This window comes from Zootoca vivipara, chromosome 4, assembly GCF_965207765.1.
Source record: "Zootoca vivipara chromosome 4, rZooViv2.hap1.1, whole genome shotgun sequence".
NCBI lineage: Eukaryota > Metazoa > Chordata > Lepidosauria > Squamata > Lacertidae > Zootoca > Zootoca vivipara.
Window position 1 is genome coordinate 67,438,707 of NC_142587.1, and position 20,173 is coordinate 67,458,879.

At 42.6% G+C, this 20,173-nt stretch overlaps 1 protein-coding gene and 1 long non-coding RNA gene across 5 annotated transcripts in view; one reads left to right on the top strand and one right to left on the bottom strand.

The window, feature by feature from the left end:
• Positions 1-12,291, top strand: part of GUCA1C (guanylate cyclase activator 1C) — a 44,488-nt gene extending 32,197 nt beyond the window's left edge. For all 3 annotated transcript variants that reach the window (XM_088668986.1, XM_035115883.2, XM_088668987.1), the window contains exons 2-4: positions 8,393-8,542; positions 10,215-10,302; positions 12,047-12,291. In XM_088668986.1, coding sequence (XP_088525112.1) covers positions 8,393-8,542; positions 10,215-10,302; positions 12,047-12,177 — 369 coding nt within the window. In that variant the 3' untranslated portion in view covers positions 12,178-12,291. The remainder of the gene's footprint in view (positions 1-8,392; positions 8,543-10,214; positions 10,303-12,046) is intronic.
• A 1,520-nt stretch (positions 12,292-13,811) lies between these two features.
• LOC148685982 (uncharacterized) lies at positions 13,812-20,096 on the bottom strand. 2 transcript variants are annotated; one of them, XR_015949856.1, is made up of 3 exons: positions 19,874-20,096; positions 16,501-16,661; positions 13,812-14,365 (listed from the first exon to the last, which is right to left on the bottom strand). It is a non-coding gene; the product is annotated as an uncharacterized LOC148685982 (long non-coding RNA). The 2 variants fall into 2 exon arrangements; XR_015949857.1 differs by lacking the exon at positions 19,874-20,096 and adding an exon at positions 18,939-19,106.
• Between the last annotated feature and the right edge of the window lie 77 nt (positions 20,097-20,173).

Genomic DNA, 20,173 nt, shown 5'->3' on the forward strand with positions numbered 1-20,173 from the left:
GGAAGAACCCCTTTCCCCACAAAAAAAATCACACCCGTCTTCTAAGCAGTCTCAGTGGGATCGCCTGTGCTGTGTATCAGTTTCGGTTAGGCCACCAGAAGGGAAAGAACTGCAGTTTGAACTGGGGATTATCAACCCTACTCTAAATATAAAAGGATAACAGCCTTGTTAAGCTTCCAGTGCTTGTTACCTAACCCTTGCATAATCTTCTAATCTCACATGTCCCATTTTGGTTTTTTTTATGGGCACAACTGCCTCTGAAGGCTGTGAAGAAGGACAGTGGGCTTTGAAGGACCGTGGCTGCAAGTAGTGGGGTTGTTCCTACCCAATTTTACATCCATTTTACAAGGGTTTCTTTCTACAAAAATCCCACTGATGGTCACAGAATGTGCACCCGAATGTGGCAGGGAAAGCGGTAGCTCTTTCTGGGATTGTCCTTTATACACACATCCTATGACATGTAGCATCCAATCCCAAGACCGTACATATTCCATGATGCTGCAGTCCTACTGCAGAAATGCACAACTAGCACAAGGTGCAAATATCTCGCCATCCTGGGAAGCTAGAAAAGGAAAGTTGATGCCTTCTTCCTCTTGCATGAAGAATTCTCCAACATAGACACCTCCTCTCTGCATATCTCCAAGCCCCCTGTATATGGATTGGATCATCCCTCGAGTTTTTAGCCCTCAAAGATGTAACAATAAGCTTGGAAGTCTATGGGCAATACTTGATGGAAGATCAGGATTCCATTCGGATGGCATGAAAGCCTTCTGAGCATATGGACATGTTGTTGCCACCTAGTGGTCAAAAGGCAGAATTTGGAGTTTCTGTCAGAATTCTGTAGTGACAGATTTGTTTGACTTTGTACTGTGGGCTTATCCACACTTCTACTCTCCTGCTGCTTCCCCAAATGGGGGAAACCATTGCCATTTGTTCTGATGCGGGCTTTCCCTTGGAAAGGAGCGAGTCAAGGGGGAAACTGCTTGACCCTATGCTTTTTAGGCACACCACAAGCAGAAGTGTGGATAAGCCCTGTGCCCCAAAATTATGATGTCTTTCTCTCTCCTTGTCATTCTCCATCAGGCTAGGGCTGATGGGAGCTGTAGTCTAAAAACATCTGGAAGGCGCCAGATTGGGGAAGGCTAGGGCAGCCTCTTGCCTGAAGGTTCCTGGAATGGAAGCCCCAGAAGAGGTCTCAGAGCATGGAAGGGATTGTTATCTTCATGAAACCACAACTGTAGAAATTCTCTGAACAGAGAACGTTGAATCAGATACAGTGGTACCTCTGGTTATGAATTCGTTCCGGAGGTCCGTTCTTAACCTGAAACCGTTCTTAACCTGAGGTACCAGTTTAGCTAATGGGGCCTCCCGCTCCCGCTGCGCCACTGGCGTGCAATTTCTTTTCTCATCCTGAGGTAAAGTTCTTAACCTGAGGTACTACTTCCGGGTTAGCGGAGTCTGTAACCCGAAGTGTTTGTAACCCGAGGTACCACTGTATAAAGATCTGGTGCTCAGGTATGTGCTTCAGGCCCTGCCCACTTATCTGCACATATTCTTCCCCTCCTCCTTTCTGTGTTTGCAATAACCATAGTTTGCCTCGGGCTCCCAACCATAGTTTCAAACCATGCTCCGAGATTGAGAAAAAAAAATGAATGGTATAAGACTGAGCTGCTTGTTTGTTTGTTACATGATTAAGGTCCTCTTGGACAAGCATACATCGTATTAGGAATTATTGTACTTCAAATGACTCCATTTTCTTTTCCTAATGTTTCTGTGATTATCTGCAACTTTTTTCTCCATTTTGGCACATCTGGGTGTTTATATAGGATGTTTTGATGCCATTTTACTATATGCCATTGGATGTCATGTTACCATACATGTCTAATAAAGTTTGGTAGTCTGTTTTCAAGGGTTGAGTTTTTTTCTCTTTTCTGGTCACTTTTTTGGTCTTCAAATTCGTGTACTGATGCATGCTTTCTGGCCCAGTGAGATCACCTTCCTCTCCTTAAATGTAATTATATAAAAGATAGACTTATATAGTGCACTTTTATAAATACCGACAAATCACCAGTAATGTCCTTCATGAATTTGGCTGAACCTCCTATTTAGCCAGGTATGTTAATAGCCTTGTAAGCCTAGGGCTTGCCGATCAGAAGGTTGGCGGTTCAATTCCCTGCGACGGGGTGAGCTCCCGTTGCTCGGTCCCAGCTCATGCCAACCTAGCACTTCGAAAGCATGTCAAAGTGCAAGTAGATAAATAGGTACCGCTCCGGCGGGAAGGTAAACAGCAGGCAGAGGGCCTTCTCGGTAGTGGCACCCTGTGGAATGCCCTCCCACTAGAGGTCAAAGAGAACAATTACCAGACCTTTAGAAGGCATCTCAAGGCAGCCCTGTTTAGGGAAGCTTTTAATGTTTGATGGATTTCTGTATTTTAGAATTTCTGTTTTTTTGGAAGCCGCCCAGAGTGGCTGGGGGAACCCGGCCAGATGGGCGGGGTATAAATAATAAATTATTATTATTATTATTATTATTATTATTATTATTATTATTATTATTCCATGCGCTGCTCTGGTTTCACCAGAAGCAGCTCAGTCATGCTGGCCACATGACCCGGAAAAACTGTCTGCGGACAAACGTCAGATCCCTCGGCCAGTAAAGCGAGATGAGCGTCGCAACCCCAGAGTCGTTCGAGACTGGACTTAACTGTCAGGGGTAATTTACCTTTTAAAGCACCAAATACTCTTTTTTTTACAATTACTGCACTGAAAATAGGTAGTTATAATTTGAATATACAGTTGTGAGATTCTGGAGAACTAATTTGTTTCAATGCCTTTGTCCAGAACCAGGTTTATCAGACTAATGAAGGAGGGCCAGGAAGGTTTGGAAGGCTATATAAAATGGGGGACATCCAGCATAGTGTAGGCCAGGAGCCACTTGTGCAATGCAGTTTTGGCTTCATCTCTCCACCGCCCCGCCCCCCCAGCCCTCTCACACTGGCAGAATTGCTAATGATTGTTGGGGGCCTCCAATTTTGAGGTTGAGGGGTTGCTACAAAGAGGAGAGCAGAAATCCCATTTCACAAGTTGGTGGACAGCATTGGGAGTCATCCTATGTATCGATAAACTTGTTGACATGCTACAGCTTAACGATCTTAGCAGAAAACTGCGAGTAATTATTCTCCAGGAAGAAATTGTTCAGCACCGTTTCCCATGTTTACCTATATCTATAGGGACAGACTTAATAGAACCTCAAAGATGTGGAGAAACCCTCAAACACACCTTTTCATTATAGTGAACTGAGCGGAAACATAGCGGAACCCAAATTATTCACATTTTTGTGGGTTTTTTTTATTTAAACCAAGAGGTGGCTTCCTTTTTTACATATCAAGAAGTGCTATTTGTTTTTGTCCATACTTTGAATTGTCCAATCCTGCACTAGTGCTCAGTGACAAATGAATTCTTTCCCCCATCTAACCCCTGCCCTTTTCTGTTTGGGCATTTATTCATTTCCAGCAATTTCTTGTTTGTTTTTGTCATGATGCTGGGTAATGACAAGAGTTGTTGCAAGTGTTGAGGTACAACTCAGCTTCGAACTGAAGACTGGTGGGGCTGAATGGGGAGAAGGCATATAGAGAAAGGAACCTCCAAGCTTCCTAGACTGCCCCTTTAACCTCTGTAACCTTCCCCAGGGATGGGCTTTGGTAACATGGCAAGCTGAACGAGAGTAAAATTTGGTGCCCTCCCTAATATTTCTTATTTTCACAATAATTCCTTTCAGTAGTTGCTTTTTATGGATTTCAGTAGATACACATATAAAAATAGGTTTAATAATAATACTAATATTTTGCGCTCCCTCAGCTTGGCACCCTGTGGGGGGGTGCACGGCCCTAAATCTCTCAGCTGTCTTCTCTCAGGTGTTGGACTGATACTCTCGGGGGTGGGGGGGGCATCCACTTCTTTCCCCCCTTTGGTTTCTAGGCACAGGTTCAAGGGCGTACCCACCATGCGGCAAGTTAGGGCAGCTGCCCTACTCTAGAAGCAGGGCTGGTGGGCAGAGGCGGAGCACAGCCCGGCGGAGCGCGAGTTCGCCATTCCCGCCGCACCGCGCCGCACCCTCCCTCCAGCTCCCCGGCGCGCCCTCAGGCAAGGCCAAGCGCGGCGGGGAACCAGGGAGCGCGGCGCGGTGGGCGGGAACGCCGAACTCGCGCTCCGCTGGGCTGGGCTCCGCCTCCGCCCACCAGCCCTGCTGCTAGGGAGGGGCACAGCCCGGCGGAGCGCGAGTTCGCCGTTCCCGCCCGCCGCGCTGCGCCCTCCCTCCAGCTCCCCGTCGCGCCCTCTGGCAAGGCCAAGCGTGGCGGGGAACCAGAGAGCGCGGCGCGGCGGGCAGGAACGCTGAACTCGCGCTCCGCTGGGCTGGGCTCCGCCTCCGCCCACCAGCCCTGCTGCTAGGGAGGGGCACAGCCCGGCGGAGCGCGAGTTCGCCGTTACCGCCCACCGCGCTGCGCCCTCCCTCCAGCTCCCCGTCGCGCCCTCTGGCAAGGCCAAGCGCGGCGGGGAACCAGAGAGCGCGGCGCGGCGGGCAGGAACGCTGAACTCGCGCTCCGCTGGGCTGGGCTCCGCCTCCGCCCACCAGCCCTGCTGCTAGGGAGGGGCACAGCCCGGCGGAGCGCGAGTTCGCTGTTCCCGCCCACTTTGTGGCCCCTCCCCTTCCATGCCTTGGCCCCTCCCCTTGCCCCCCCCTAGTTTTGATCCTGGGTACGCCCATGCACAGGTTAATGATTTCTAGGCATAGGCCCAAGTAGGGGTCTGTTTGGGGTTTTTGTCCTGATCCTTTCCCTGGGGAAACCCGCTGTTTACCACTGAACTGGAACAAACATCAATCAGGTTCCAAGTCTAAAGGGCTGTGACACAGAAAATTAAGCTAGCTTGTTTTCTCCTGCTCCAGAGGATAGGACCCAAACCAATGGGTTCAAATTAAAAGGAAGGATATTCTGACTAAATCTCAGGAAGTGGAATGTTAGTGGAATGGATTCCCTTGGAAGGTAGTGAACTTTTCCCTTTTTAAGCAGAAGTTGGATGGTGATCTGTCATGGATGCTTTAGGTGAAATTCCTGTATTGCAGAGGGTTGGACTAGATCTTCATGGGTTCTTCCAACTCTACAATTCTATGATTTTATGTGGCACAAATGGAATGAAGGGCTTGCTGATCTCATTTCTTATTCCACCCTTCTTCATCACCCCCTTGGGTTGAGGAAATATCTTTGTGTGTGTCTCCTGCTGAGAACAACAGGCATCCTCTTTAGATAGAACTAGGATCCACTTTATCACACTTGTATTTCCTTTAATAAATTCAGCTTTCTTATTTTCCAAACAGAGAGTCTAAGTGAGATTGCATCCATAAATAAAGTGTGCTCCTCCAGCAGAGATTCAGTGTTCAGTTCAGGCTTCTGCTGATGCATCCAAATTCCATCAGTAACAGCATCCTGTTTTGTTATGTAACATCTTACTAGTTTGGGCGCCTATTTTATGCCTCATTGTAGTGAAATTAGACACTTGTTCTGTCAACCCATCAAGGCGGCAGCGGGACACAGGTCTCATCCCTATGACTTTCCAGAGTTCCCCTGACACACGTGTTTTATTTTGGAAAGGGGAATTAAGTGTGAAAAGTGTACACAAAAGCAGGCCCTCTGTGCTGTGAGGAACCTTGGTCAAATGGAGTTCCCAGAAGTGTAGAGAGCAGAGGCTGGGAGGCAAAGTTGGCTGGTGTATGAAAGTTGCAGTAGGCTGGTGAATGTGGCTTCACTGCCCACTCCATGTGAACATATGAAGAAGGTTCCTCCAGAAATGAGAGAAACCTAAAGCAAAACTATATGGGGTCTGTGCTGAATGTAAACATCCTTCCTGGTCTTCTGAATCACTTAGTTCATTCAGCATAGCTTTTGAGCCCAAAATCAGCTGCCATCAAACATTTTGAAAAGAAATGAATCTGTCTTTAATAAGGATGGGTTTCATAGAATCGTTGAGTTGAAAGGGACCCCAAGGCTCATCTATAGTCTAACCCCCCTGCAATGCAGGAATCTCAACTAGATCATCCATGACAGATGGCCAGCCAACCTCTGCTTAAAAAACTCCAAGTCAATGCCATGCCATCTAGACTGTGTCACCTATGATGGACCCTGTCAACTGTGTGGACTGCTGAGGAGAATGTGTGGAAGGAAGTAGCAATGCATTGGAACTGTGGTGATCAACAGGGCTGAATCAAGCGCCCCACGTGGATGTACTGTCTAAGAAAGGTCTGCAGGTGGTCATAACATAAAGGCAAGGGTAGAGTCCACAGCAAAGTACACTGTCACTCACACAAATAATCCATAGGAAGCTACAGTGTTGCTTTACTTACTGCTTATCTGTTTTTAATGCTTATCACTTCTTTCCAATCATACTGCAACAATGACACGTGAGAGATTTGTAACTGTTTGTTGTTGGGGGTTTTTATTGTTCAGCAATTCACAAAATAAGAAAGAAGGCAATTGCTCAGTGAATGGAAAAGCGAGCAATGTATTTTAAACTGATATACTGGAGCAGTGATTTAACCCAGAATTTCAAGATCAGAAATAGGAAACCTGCCCTGCCTCCGTCCCCCAAATGTTGTTGGAACTTTGTTAGACCAATGGTCAGGGATGGTGGCTGAAAATGGTATCTCTGTGTCTGGATCCTCCACTACCATCCATTAGTAAAATCTCATTCAGCATACCACAGGGTGGAAGTTGTAGTTCAACAACATCTGGAGACATAGTCTGATCTAGATGGCATAGCCTGCTGGCCCCATCTGCCTTTTATTCTTTGTGGAACATGCTGCTCAAAGACATGAGTGAGATATCCAGTCCACACAAAACAGATGCTTTGGCATTTACTCACTTTCAGCCCTCTTAAAAATGCTGTTTCTTTTTGGCGTGATGATGTAACTGTTTCAAGCACTGGGGTGCGACTCAGCTGGTATTGAAGAATGATAGGGTGAGGAGATTCTCTGTCTGAAACTCTGGAGAACTGCTAGGCAATCCTGAGCTAGATGTACCAATGGTTTGCCTGCACCGTTGCAGGTAGTGCTGACCCAGGACACCAGCATAGGTCAGCCTAGGGTGAACACCTGGAATGGTGGAAAGCCAGGGACATGCTATGTCCACCACCCAGATGCCCCCCTGGACTCAGGCATGGGCACAACCCCTCGCAGGGAGGCACCTTCCTGTGTTCCATTCATATTGCCCACTGTGCATTCAGAGAGAGAGAGAGAGAGGGAGGGAGGGAGAGAGAGTGTCATAAAGCTATGTGGGGTAATCTTGCCCTCACTGCCAATGCATTCAATGGCCATGCCCCCTTGCCATCTGTGTGTCTGGATTCTCTGGAAAGCATGATGTACACACATAGCTCCTGATTGAGCCATGATCCCCTCTCCACGTAGGGCATCTCTACGTGCACCAAACATAAAAGCATATAGATCTTTTTCTCATGCACACCAAACACATGGGTGGGGGCAAGGCTTGACATGTGGCCTTGTGATACACAGCCACACCCATTAAGATATGTGTGCTCCCAACCTCTGCATAACAAGGTGAGGAAACACTGGTTGGTGACATCAGGACACAGGCTAAGGGACTTGACACAGGGCTGCCAATTTTGCAATGAACAGCTCTACTCCACGCAGTGGCATTTCTGCAGTTCATCTTTTTTTCTTTTTCAGACTCTATGGACACTCTGAAGCAGTAGTACAGAGAGAGAAATAATCCTTTATAAAATAAAAAAAATCAATGCAAATAAATAAAACAGAACTTTCTTTTTTTAAAAAAAGTCACAAAATATTGCAGGCATGGGGAAGATGCAGGAAATAGCATCGCTCATCGACAATGCCATCAGAAACTACATTTGACATGACGATGGCGATAGCAACAACTGTTTTTTCCCCTCGAAAATAAATGTTAATTCTTGGGGACAAAATATTGCAGTGTGATTGTTTAGGAAATGTGGTATCCCTCCAGTAGAACTGCCAGGTATCCGACTCCCAACAAATGAGTAACAATAGTGCATTTCTTGTGTGAAAAACCAATTGCCTATGAAGTCTCCAAGAACAAAAGTTTGATTGTTTATACAAGAAATAATCACTGAAGAGGAAAAGAGAGTATCTTAATGTCACCAGTAAGGACATGCCCTTATGTGTTAAAGCTTTTCTGTATGAACAGATATATTCACATTTTTTGAATGCCCTGGGGGGAATTTCAGTGTAAGATGCTATCAGTTAAGCTTGTATTCTCTTTGTAGCAGACCAGCCACTTATTAACATTATTGCCAGAATAAATTAAGGGATATACATGCTACAAACTGATCTTTCTTTCCTTCTTTAGGATGGGTTTATCGACTTCTTGGAATTTATAGCTGCAATAAATCTGGTTATACGAGGAAAAATTGACCAAAAATTGAAATGGTATTTTAAACTCTATGACGCTGATGGGAATGGAACTATTGACAAAAAAGAACTCTTAAGCATATTCACGGTAAGGGAATGGTATATGTTAGCATATATTTGCCATGAAGCGTTTTGTGGGAAATCAATTATTTAAACCTATTGATGTTTTGGCTGTAGTTCACTGCCTGTTTCAGTCATTATCTGGCTAGACGGTCACTCACGGCTTCTCTTTTGTTCCAGAAATCAATGGGAAAGGGGAACATGGGTCTGCAATGAGATCTCCCTGTCCCCAATGTGGTGAAAGAGAGGGAATTATACGAGGCTGGTGCCGGAACCTGGCATCCTTGGGTAGCTGTCAAGGCCCACTGCTGATACCCAAGCTAGGTGCCTCTGAACAAAGGTTCTGAACTGGCACTCTCAGCAGATCCATGTGGTTGGATTTAGTTTCCCACAATGGCCCTTCCTTAGCATGTCCCTGTATCAGCCTTCCCCAGCCTGGAGCCTACAACTCCCAACAGCCCCAGCCAGAACTGGGGCATTGTGAAAATGTCATAAGTACATTAAACTGAAAAAAGAGCTCCCTTCCACTTTTCCCTTCCATAAATTCTGATAAGTACATGAAGATTAGAGTGTAAAATGAGCCGCTGGATCAAGCCAATGACTCATCTTGTTCAGCATCCTGTTCTCACAGTGGCCGACCACATGTCTGTGGGAAGTCTAAGAGCTGGACAAGAGCAGCAGTGTTTGAAACTCTAGGGGCATTTTGCAACAGGGAATTTCATTAGCGCGAGCAGTTTCGGAGCTCTGGGAGCAGTACTGCATGTAAGATTTCAGAAAGAAGAAAAAACTGCAGAGGGGAAGGAAAGAAGGACCGTTTTTTGCCTCCCCACTTCCAGCTATCCTCTGAAGACTGGAGAAGAGTCCATCTTAAGAATATTAGGGGGTGGGCAGGGCAAGGAGTAGACCAGGAGAAAAATGAACATAATACTTTAGCTGCAGTTCATTCATTCTCAGCTTTGTATTCTTGTTATAAAAAAGCGTGCCTAGACATTCCGTTATTGCGCCCATAACCTAGGTTTAAGGTGCCATTTAGCTCCTAGCTTTCATATCTCTGTTTCTAACACTGATGCACAACAGTAGTGAAGATAGATAATAGTCAGTATGGCTATTAGCGTAAAGCCTGTTTTCCTGTGCAATGTGAGAAATACCTACTGTATAAATTTTTATGATGCTTAGGATTGTGTGTGTGTGTGTGTGTGTGTGCAGTGCTTTTTTCATACCCCTAAACTTTTTGTGAATCTAAGTTTGGCCTCATTAAGGGGCAGTATTTCAATGAGTAGGAAAATGAGAGTACCCCTAAACATTTTTTAATAGAAAAAAGCACTGTACATATGTATATATGTAAATGATGAGAAAAGTTGCTTAAGCTTCCACACCATGTACATACATATAAAATAATCCTTACTTTAAATGACATGGAATATTCTGAAAGAACAGATTCTCCAGGGCAGGATAAAAATGTAGCTGAGTTTAAGAATAATCACGTGTCCCGACAGGATCTTCAATGATATGCTAATTGGATCTATAATACTTTAGGTTCTGTTATATTAATTTAATTTACAATCCTCATTACTGAAGATTTCCTGGAGATTATGCCTGCTCCTGCCACCCACCCCTGCCTCAGATGCTGAGCGAACCAGCAGCCATAAATTCTATTCACATTATGACCTGCTGACATGTTTGCATTTTCATCCCTTCAGGCCATTCAAGCTATCAATGGCAACCAAGAATTAACTCCAGAAGAATTCACAAACATGGTATTCCAGAAGATAGATGTTAACAATGACGGTAAGATTATGTAATTTTTCAAGCGTGGGTCCAGTTTGGGGCAGCCAACCTCTCAATCACTTGGCGTCATGATGACAGCTGTGTCAGCAATTGGGTACAGTATATAAGCATTGTGAACCTCTTTCAGGACCCTGGTGGGTGGGTGGGTCATGTTTTGTAGTGTTAATGTAACTTCTGTTATTTTCTATAATTAAAACCAAGCTAAAGATTTATTTTGCGTTCTCTTAATTATGCACAGAACGTGTAGTCTCCTCAGCATGCTTTCTGCAGCGCAGCTACTCAGTTTAAACTTCATAACAGTGTAGGTGTTTCATGTCTGCTTTGGATCTAAGCCAAGTCTGACGCTGGCCTGCACTTTGCCTGCTACATCACACTAGTTCTTTCCATTCCACCTTATCTCTGCATGTGCAGCGCAGGATTCAGAAATGCATTAAATGCTCTTACCAAATCACCTGCACTGTACAAAGCAAAAGGAGTATCTGATGCAGTGGCTTTAGTATACCTGAAGGAGCGCCTCCACCTCCATCGTTCTGAGGTCCAGCACCAAGGGCCTTCTGGCGGTTCCCTCATTGCGAGAAGCCAAGTTGCAGGGAACTAGACAGAGGGCCTTCTCGGTAGTGGCGCCCGCCCTGTGGAACGCCCTCCCATCAGATGTCAAAGAGAAAAACAACTACCAGACTTTTAGAAGACATCTGAAGGCAGCCCTGTTTAGGGAGGCTTTTAATGTTTAATAGATCACTGTGTTTTATTTTTCTGTTGGAAGCCGCCCAGAGTGGCAGGGGAAACCCAGCCAGATGGGTGGGGTATAAATAATAAATTATTATTATTATAGTAAAAACATGCATTAAGGGGGATTTTAAAATACTACGTGGCAATGCAATGCAAATGGATTTTGATATTGTCATTTCATTATTCTTGTAGTCGCTCCAGCTGGTGATTATTGATGGAGTAAAAGCATGTTACTGTTATATTTAACATGTCTACTTTTAAAAAACTTTTATTTTTAAAAGGTGTACAATGCAATATAGACAATGGGCTTTTTATGCAACTCATATAATCAATTTATTTAACTAATTCTACACTCTAATATTAGAAATATCTGAAATTTAAAACCAGCCATTTCTCTTATTGACTTTTATGGGCAGCAAGGCTATTAAGTGAGCTTATCTTAAACCAAGAGAGTTAAGGTGATACTAGATGTAAGTTCTTTATAAATCATTTGCTGAACAGCAACTTAAATGCAATTCTAATTAAGCGGTATATAAATCGTCAAAACAAAAACAGAATTAAGATGACCTGAGTCTGTTTAATATGTTATGATGGGGAGGTAAGCCAAATCAAGGAGAACATCATAGATTCCCCAAAAGAAGCCAGGAGATTTGGAAGACAAGTGAGAATTCTATTAAACAGCTTAGCTTGACTAAACTTTGGTTCCTAGATTTGAATTGATAAGCATCTCCGACAACATAATAGCATTTTTTAAAACAACTGGGATATGCTGGTCTTGACCAGTTTCATTATGTAGTGCAGACATGCCCTTAAACTCGTGCATTGTCTTTGCCAAGTCCTATGAGAGCTTTAAAATGTTCCAGTAGCGTTTAATAATATTTTTCCTAAATTTGAGAGTTTCCTGCTCCATTGAAGAGCTTAGGGGTTAAAAGGTATGGTATTTTGAAATAGTTCTGATGATCTATAATTACCTATGTATATTCCTAAACACTTATGGTTTTTTTTTTTATTCAAGGGGAATTGAGTTTAGAAGAGTTCATCAACGGAGTGGAAAGCGATGAAAATCTCCTGGAAATGATTTCAAAGAGCTTTGACCTTTCCAATGTACTGAAAATTATACAAAGTGGGCGAAGACACAGCGTCTGAGACTTTTCATAACATAAATGGACCTTGTGACAAGGAACCTATTAAATTTCAGCACTGACTTTTACATTCCCCATCCACTGTTCAGGATACAAGAAGCTCCATGAGGAATTGTCACTTCAGCTCCATCTGTCATCTATTTTCCACGTTTTTCCTTCCCAGTGGATGTGGCAGCCACTGTGAGAGCACAACATTTGTCTACATGCATCACAAAAGCTATTTAGTGCAGCAAAAACAGACACAGTCTCTCATTGCTTGTAATGGGGGAATTAGCAAAACAGAACTATACAGAGGAAGAAGAAAAACCGGACATTTCCAGAAGATCCTGTGCTGATAAAATGCTCCTTTTAAGTACTGGTTGTTTAACTTGAAATTTACAACGTGGTGATAAACCACTCGATAGGATTGGCTTCCTTCTAGATCAATTAAGGATGAAGCATGGTTTGCATTAACTTAACATTTGCACTAATCAGTGCTTAAAATAGGAATGGATTATCTGGGAAACACCTCAATCAGCTTATGACTCCAAAGATAAATATCCACTTATGGAAGCTGCTTACCACTTTGGTATTATTATTACATCTGTAAGTTAATGTGACTTAGGGCTTTGATGTTTCAACAGTTTTGCCTTTTTCTTTTCTTTTTACCTTTATGATGCAGTTAGAAAAAAGGATTAACCTTTTTAGAGAAGCTTTACATTTGTCATGGAGTGACACCATTTCGGGGAAATAATTAAAACTTCAAAGCTTCAAAAACACTGGCTTCAGTGATCCAAGATTAATTCCATGACTTTAAAAGAGAATTTATGCCTATTTGATTCAACAGAAAGCCAGTTCACACAATTCCCACACCCTACAGTTTATTTTTTAAAAATACACAAGCTTAATACTCTTAATAATTAATGAGAAAGAGTTGATCACTCCGGGAGGGATGTATACATAAGGAGTTGCTTTGCTTACAACATCCCCTGTTCTTATTTGAGAGTCCTAAATGGGTTTCACCTGCCTCAAAGTCACCTTTGGAAATGGCAAAAATGCCTTTTGGACCACTTTCTCAGTTTGGAAGATCTCCCATCTCAGTCCTATCTCAGTTCATTGGCATCTGCTGACCTTAACTACCGGTACTATTCTAAACTTCCACCTCCCCTTCATTTTTGTGCTTGCAATGTTTGATTATGGGTTGTTTTTCTCCTGTCACATATACATCCTGGCCTCCAATCCAATAGCTTGATGTGACTTAGCTTGTTTCCTCATTCTAGCTTTCTAGTAATACAACAGAGATCTTTACCACCCCATGTAGGGAGCTTGATGTCATTCTTTAGTTGTGGAACGTGCATAGAACTCATGCCAGTGCATGTCACCTACACAGCCCAGCAGGAACCACTGCAGGTTGAAGTTCAGGCATAAGCTTGGGGCTTTGCAGTGCTGAAAGCAGGGATGGAAGCAAAACTTCTCCATTTATTCAAATTAATTTGAATACTTCTTTATGTATCCAAAGTCTCAATGTGTGTGATTTCAGATTTTACAGGATTATAATTATCATGTAAAACCAGGCTTGTTTCAAGTTAATGCTCATCCCAGAAAATACTTAGGGAAATAGTAATGAGGTGTAAAGAAAGTATACTGCGTTGATCTTGATTAAGCAGGAAACTGAAGGCTGTTTTATTTAATATGCTGAAGGAACATGTTCCTCTGGTCACGCTTCAAAGAGAAAGGGATGTCTAAAGCTGGTCAGCCTCACTTTCATCTACAGCAGGCATCCCCAAACTGCGACCCTCCAGATGTTTTGGCCTACAACTCCCATGATCCCCAGCTAAGAGGACCAGTGGTCAGGGATGATGGGGATTGTAGTCCAAAACATCTGGAGGGCTGAAGTTTGGGGATGCCTGATCTACAGCTTTGAGAAAAATGCATACTAAATAATGGCATAATAATAATGTGAAGTATTGTCAGGATAATGAAAAATATATAGCAGCAGGAAACAGGAAACAATAGAGGCATCATTTCAAATTTGGGCAAGACCAGCCCTAAGGGCGTACCTCTTAATGAAAATATTGCGGAGACCCAGCAACTATTTCCTCAGGTATCCTTTGTTGAAACTTTCCTTTGAATCCTAATAAGTGCTTGAATTCTGTTGCAAGTGAATGATGAACAAGGCTGGGCAAGCAATTTCCTCCAAAAGGTGATCAAACCTGAGCAATGAAAATGTTTTCAGTTTTGCTTAGCCTCTGTGGATAGGTGCACATGAAATGCACCACATCATCTGTAATTATTTTACCAGTGGTTTGATCGATATAGCAGACAGCCAAACTATGCAATGTATCACTTGGTATTATAAGCAGAGCTGACATTATAGCTTTGGCATTTAGATTATTTTATGATTTCCACCCACCCTCTAAAAAACCTGCAATAATGAATGGGAACTTCAACTTATCCAACATAGGTACAGTAATATATTACGGTCTGTCTCAGTATTTTTTAATAACTGAAGGACAAATTCAATGTAGAAAGGAAGGATTAAATAAACGGAATATTCCCCTGAAGTGAAGTGAATGGAGACAGTGCAGCAGCAGAGTCTACTAGGTTACATCCCTTCTGAGAAAGGTTTTGAGCTTTCCAGAGTCCTTTTAGGGTTGAAAATGTTAGTTTTGATTCCAATGATGATTTGCAGAGCACCAGTTTTGTAAGTGAGCCAACTGATATGAATAAAATGAATTTCTGTTATTTCTTGGCTCTTAAAAATCCACTGAAAACTCAAATGGGGAGAGACAGGGTTACCTGGTCAAGATAGATTTATTTTTTTATTTGAATCATGTTTACACCACTTTTGGGGTTTGTGGGCTTTCAAACTGGCCTACAGCCGGCAACCATTTTGTATGCGTCCAACTGACGCATGACCGCCAACAGGGCAGAATGGGGGGGGAATGGAGGCACGGACAGAAAGGTGGCTAGGAATGGGACTCTGATGCAAAATGGTTGCTGCCTGTACAAAATGCTGAAATAATAGCAGTCATAATAATAATAATAATAATAATAATAATAATAATAATAATAATAATAATTTTATTATTTATACCCTGCCCATCTGGCTGAGTTTCCCCAGCCACTCTGGGCAGCTCCCAACAGAATATTAAAAACAGGATGAAACATCAGACATTAAAAATGTCCCTAAACAGGGCTGCCTTCAGATGACTTTTAAAAGTAAGATAATTGTTTATTTCCTTAACATCTGATGGGAGGGCGTTTCAGAGGGCAGGTGCCACTACCGACAAGGCCCTCTGCCTGGTTCCCTGTAACCTCACTTCTGGCAGTGGGGAAACCGCCAGAAGGCCCTCAGTGCTGGACCTCAATGTCTGGGCTGAACGACGGGGGTGGAGACACTCCTTCAGGTATACTGATATATAAATATCAGAATAAGGTCACAGGAGGCAGAGGAGACATTGGAAAAAACTGATAATCCCATCAGTTAGAATTAAACATCCTAAAAAACCTAAACAACAACAACAATAATGTAAAAAGTGTTTCTGAAAATGTAACAGAGAATAAATGAAGATGCTCCCCTGAGGACACACCCATTCTAGTCCATTGGTGTGTCAGGCAAGCCATTTCTATATTTGCTTTTATAGCCTAGTAAGTTAAAGCAGGGAAATTTCTCCTCCTCTGAAGGAGTATGATTTTCAGTGCATACTCCTTCATAGCTGATGAGATTCTCAGTTTTCAATGCACAGGCATAACTCAGATCATGAAAAGCCTCAGTCCAAACTTTGAGACTTCATTTTTTACCAAGTAGTCCTTTTCCAGATTGCAAACTCCAAATGTAGATTAATAGTGGGCTAACACCCCAGTTCTATACATTCTTATCTGGGAGTAAATTGAATTCAATAGGACTTACATTACTTCCAAGTAGATATGTATAGGATTTAATTGTGAAAGGGCTGGGAAACACTTATTAGAAGACTTCATTGAGCAAATCTGTCGCTTCATAGCATTGCTCTCAAAGTATATACTTTGTTTTTATATTTTTTATATTTTTATGTCACTATTTTATGTTTGGAGCAACTGAAACAGGTGTAAAGGGTGGCATTTTGTTTCATACATCCTTATGCTTCATTGTGGTTATAAGCATAACTGAGTGAGAAATGAGCTTATTATACTCTATATGATATTTTACTAATTGAGGGTGCCAGTAAAGTTATCTTAATTGTAAATTACAAGTGCAGGAGGGGAAAGGGAGAGGAATATCAACACTGGATAAAAAAGTACATTGACTAACCAAGCAATCCTATGCATGTCTTGCTCAGGTTTCATAAAGTTCCATTGGACTTACTCTCATGTAAAGGTGTATAGGATTGCAGCCTTAATGTAAGATGGGTTCCTGCAGATCAGCCAACATCACCAATGTTTCTCCTCTTGTTTCCTTAAGCACACATCTCTTAACAATCTGCACAGATCGAATCCTATGCTCTTGACATTTAATGGCGTCCATTGCTAAAAAAAATCACAGAAAAAGACAAAAAAACCATTTTTTTCAAATGGCAATTAATTATATCAGTCAAAGACTCACATTTTACATAAAACTATTTCAAACGATTTAAGAGTTGATGATGTTCTGCAAAGTCTCTAGAAGAGGCAACTTCTTTTTCTGGTAATAACCAAAAAGTTATAACTTGAGAAGAAAGCAGTCTTGTATTTAATAGCTTTCTCAACTGCCATAGGCACTTGGGATAGTGAGTGGGCTGGTGAAGGAGGGATGAATCACACATCTTTGATTTCTATGGTAGCTGTAGATGAAGGGAAACCCCTTCTACCAAGGCCAGAATAGAAATGTGGCAGGTGGCTGAGGACTGAGGGATTGTTCCAGGATGCATTTTCCATGCTTGTCCTCCTTTGTGGCCAGCATGGAAATGTGGGCTTGAAAAGGAACCCACAAAAAACAGTACTCACTGTTGTGGGCTTATCTATGAGGCTGAAAAAAGAATAAAGCAAATGGGAAGGATTAACAAGCCTTGGAGATAAAAAAAATCATCTTAGAGGTTGTTATCGATTATTATTTTATTCTATGCTCTGACAGCATTTGCACATGCTATTTTAACCCTGTGGGATTATTTTGGCCCTCTTTATGTATCTACATATTTTGTGCTGATGTTGCATTTTATCTGATTTGATATTTCACTGCATTGTTTGATTTGTGTTTTCATTTTTTGTTGTACATCACCCAGAGGACTAGGTTTATAGACAACTGATACACTGTATGTAAATAATAATAGTAAAATTGTACACTAATCTTGTTCTACATATTGACTTTCTAGTAACACTTCAAAGAGACCAATGGTATTTTAAAATAATTTAACAACTGTGATAAACTCTATAGACACTTGTTGTTGTTTAGTCGTTTAGTCGTGTCCGACTCTTCGTGACCCCATGGACCAGAGCACGCCAGGCACTCCTGTCTTGCACTGCCTCCCGCAGTTTGGTCAAACTCATGTTGGTAGCTTCGAGAACACTGTCCAACCATCTTGTCCTCTGTCGTCCCCTTCTCCTAGTGCCCTCAATCTTTCCCAACATCAGGGTCTTTTCCAAGGATTCTTCTCTTCTCATGAGGTGGCCAAAGTATTGGAGCCTCAGCTTCACGATCTGTCCTTCCAGGGAGCACTCAGGGCTGATTTCCTTAAGAATGGATAGGTTTGATCTTCTTGCAGTCCATGGGACTCTCAAGAGTCTCCTCCAGCACCATAATTCAAAAGCATCAATTCTTCGGCGATCAGCCTTCTTTATGGTCCAACTCTCACTTCCATACATCACTACTGGGAAAACCATAGCTTTAACTATACGGACCTTTGTCGGCAAGGTGATGTCTCTGCTTTTTAAGATGCTGTCTAGGTTTGTCATTGCTTTTCTCCCAAGAAGCAGGCGTCTTTTAATTTCGTGACTGCTGTCACCATCTGCAGTGATCAAGGAGCCCAAGAAAGTAAAATCTCTCACTGCCTCCATTTCTTCCCCTTCTATTTGCCAGGAGGTGATGGGACCAGTGGCCATGATCTTGGTTTTTTTGATGTTGAGCTTCAGACCATATTTTGCGCTCTCCTCTTTCACCCTCATTAAAAGGTTCTTTAATTCCTCCTCGCTTTCTGCCATCAAGGTTGTGTCATCTGCATATCTGAGGTTGTTGATATTTCTTCCAGCAATCTTAATTCCGGCTTGGGATTCATCTAGTCCAGCCTTTCGCATGATGAATTCTGCATATAAGTTAAATAAGCAGGGAGACAATATACAACCTTGTCGTACTCCTTTCCCAATTTTGAACCAATCAGTTGTTCCATATCCATATCCAGTTCTAACTCTATAGACACTATGGTTTCTTATTACTGGTGCCTGAGTTGTTTGTCCCTTTGATACATACAAAAAGAGCTCCACCTTTTTGACTTGAAACATTACATTTAGGGGAAACACATTGTTTCTCAGCTAAAAACTATACTACAGCAAATTAAGCAGTAAGGTAAAGGTAAAGGGACCCCTGACCATTAGGTCCAGTTGTGACCGATTCTGGGGTTGTGGCGCTCATCTCGCATTATTGGCCGAGGGAGCCAGCGCACAGCTTCCAGGTCATGTGGCCAGCATGACAAAGCCGCTTCTGGCGAACCAGAGCAGCACACAGAAACGCCGTTTACCTTCCCGCTGGAGCGGTACCTATTTATCTACTTGCACTTTGACGTGCTTTTGAACTGCTAGGTTGGCAGGAGCTGGGACCAAGCAACGGGAACTCACCCTGTCACAGGGATTCGAACCGCCGACCTTCTGATCGGCAAGCCCTAGGCTCTGTGGTTTAACCCACAGCGCCACCCGCAGTAGAAACATACAAAAATGAGTTTGGCTCTACAGTAGTTCAGTTTCCTTGGTGTTTTCGAATTCTTCATTTCAGTTCCAGTTCAGGCACTAAATTTAACAATAAAAGACTGTTAATTGGTTCAGCCACTCCGATTTCATGTTGCACCATATGGAGAGTTAAACATGCTTCTCCACCCCTGATGACATCTGGTGCAATTTGAAAACATTTTGCAACAAGCATAATCTAATCTAAGGAAGTCGACGTGACACCTTCTGTCATCTGAATATGATAATCTGCAGATTTAAACTCACCACGTAACATCCCCCCCTTTTGTTTTCGCTTTTATGCTTTAATGCTTAAGCCTAACACCCAGCTTGATCGATGTTCATGAACTCAAAAGCTTGCTCAATTCTTTTCCATTCTTTATTTGTTAATTAAAACAACTGTAAAATACTTGAACTTTTGAATATGCAGATCAGGTAAGAAAAAACCCCTCTTAAACAGAACAAAAACAAAATAATTAAACGTGAATCAAACACAATGAAGACTTTTCCAAATAACAGACTCAATAAAAAATATCTGCAGCAGTCATTCCCTGATATAATCAGCAGTTGGCATCTTTCGAAAGCTTTATGAAAGCAAACTACCATTGCCTTGCACTGAAAGATGATAGAGCAATTCCAATCCGGCAGTTTATGCCACAATAAATGCGTGAGCTTCCAAAGTGCCACAAGACTCTTGGATTTTTATGTATATAGTCCATAGGAACAGCTAACTTCGAACGGGCAAAACTAATCCACCATTGGGCGTCTCCTTACATCTCCCTTATTTTGTTTCAACAAAATATTTCTGCTTCTCCTGTTCGCACTCTTACGGTTTGCGTTGCTATGCTGGCCCGTGTTCCCTAAGATCTCCTGCGTGTTCCGACTTTCGCGCTCAGCGAAGAGCTTGTTACAGGTAGGTAGCCGTGTTGGTCTGAGTCGAAGCAAAATAAAAAAATTCCTTCAGTAGCACCTTAAAGACCAACTAAGTTTTTATTTTGGTATGCATGCACACGAAAGCTCATACCAAAATAAAAACTTAGTTGGTCTTTAAGGTGCTACTGAAGAAACGAAGAACTTGTTTGAGTTTCTAACAAGAGCTAGGGAGGCGGGATCAGGGGTGGGGGGGCGGC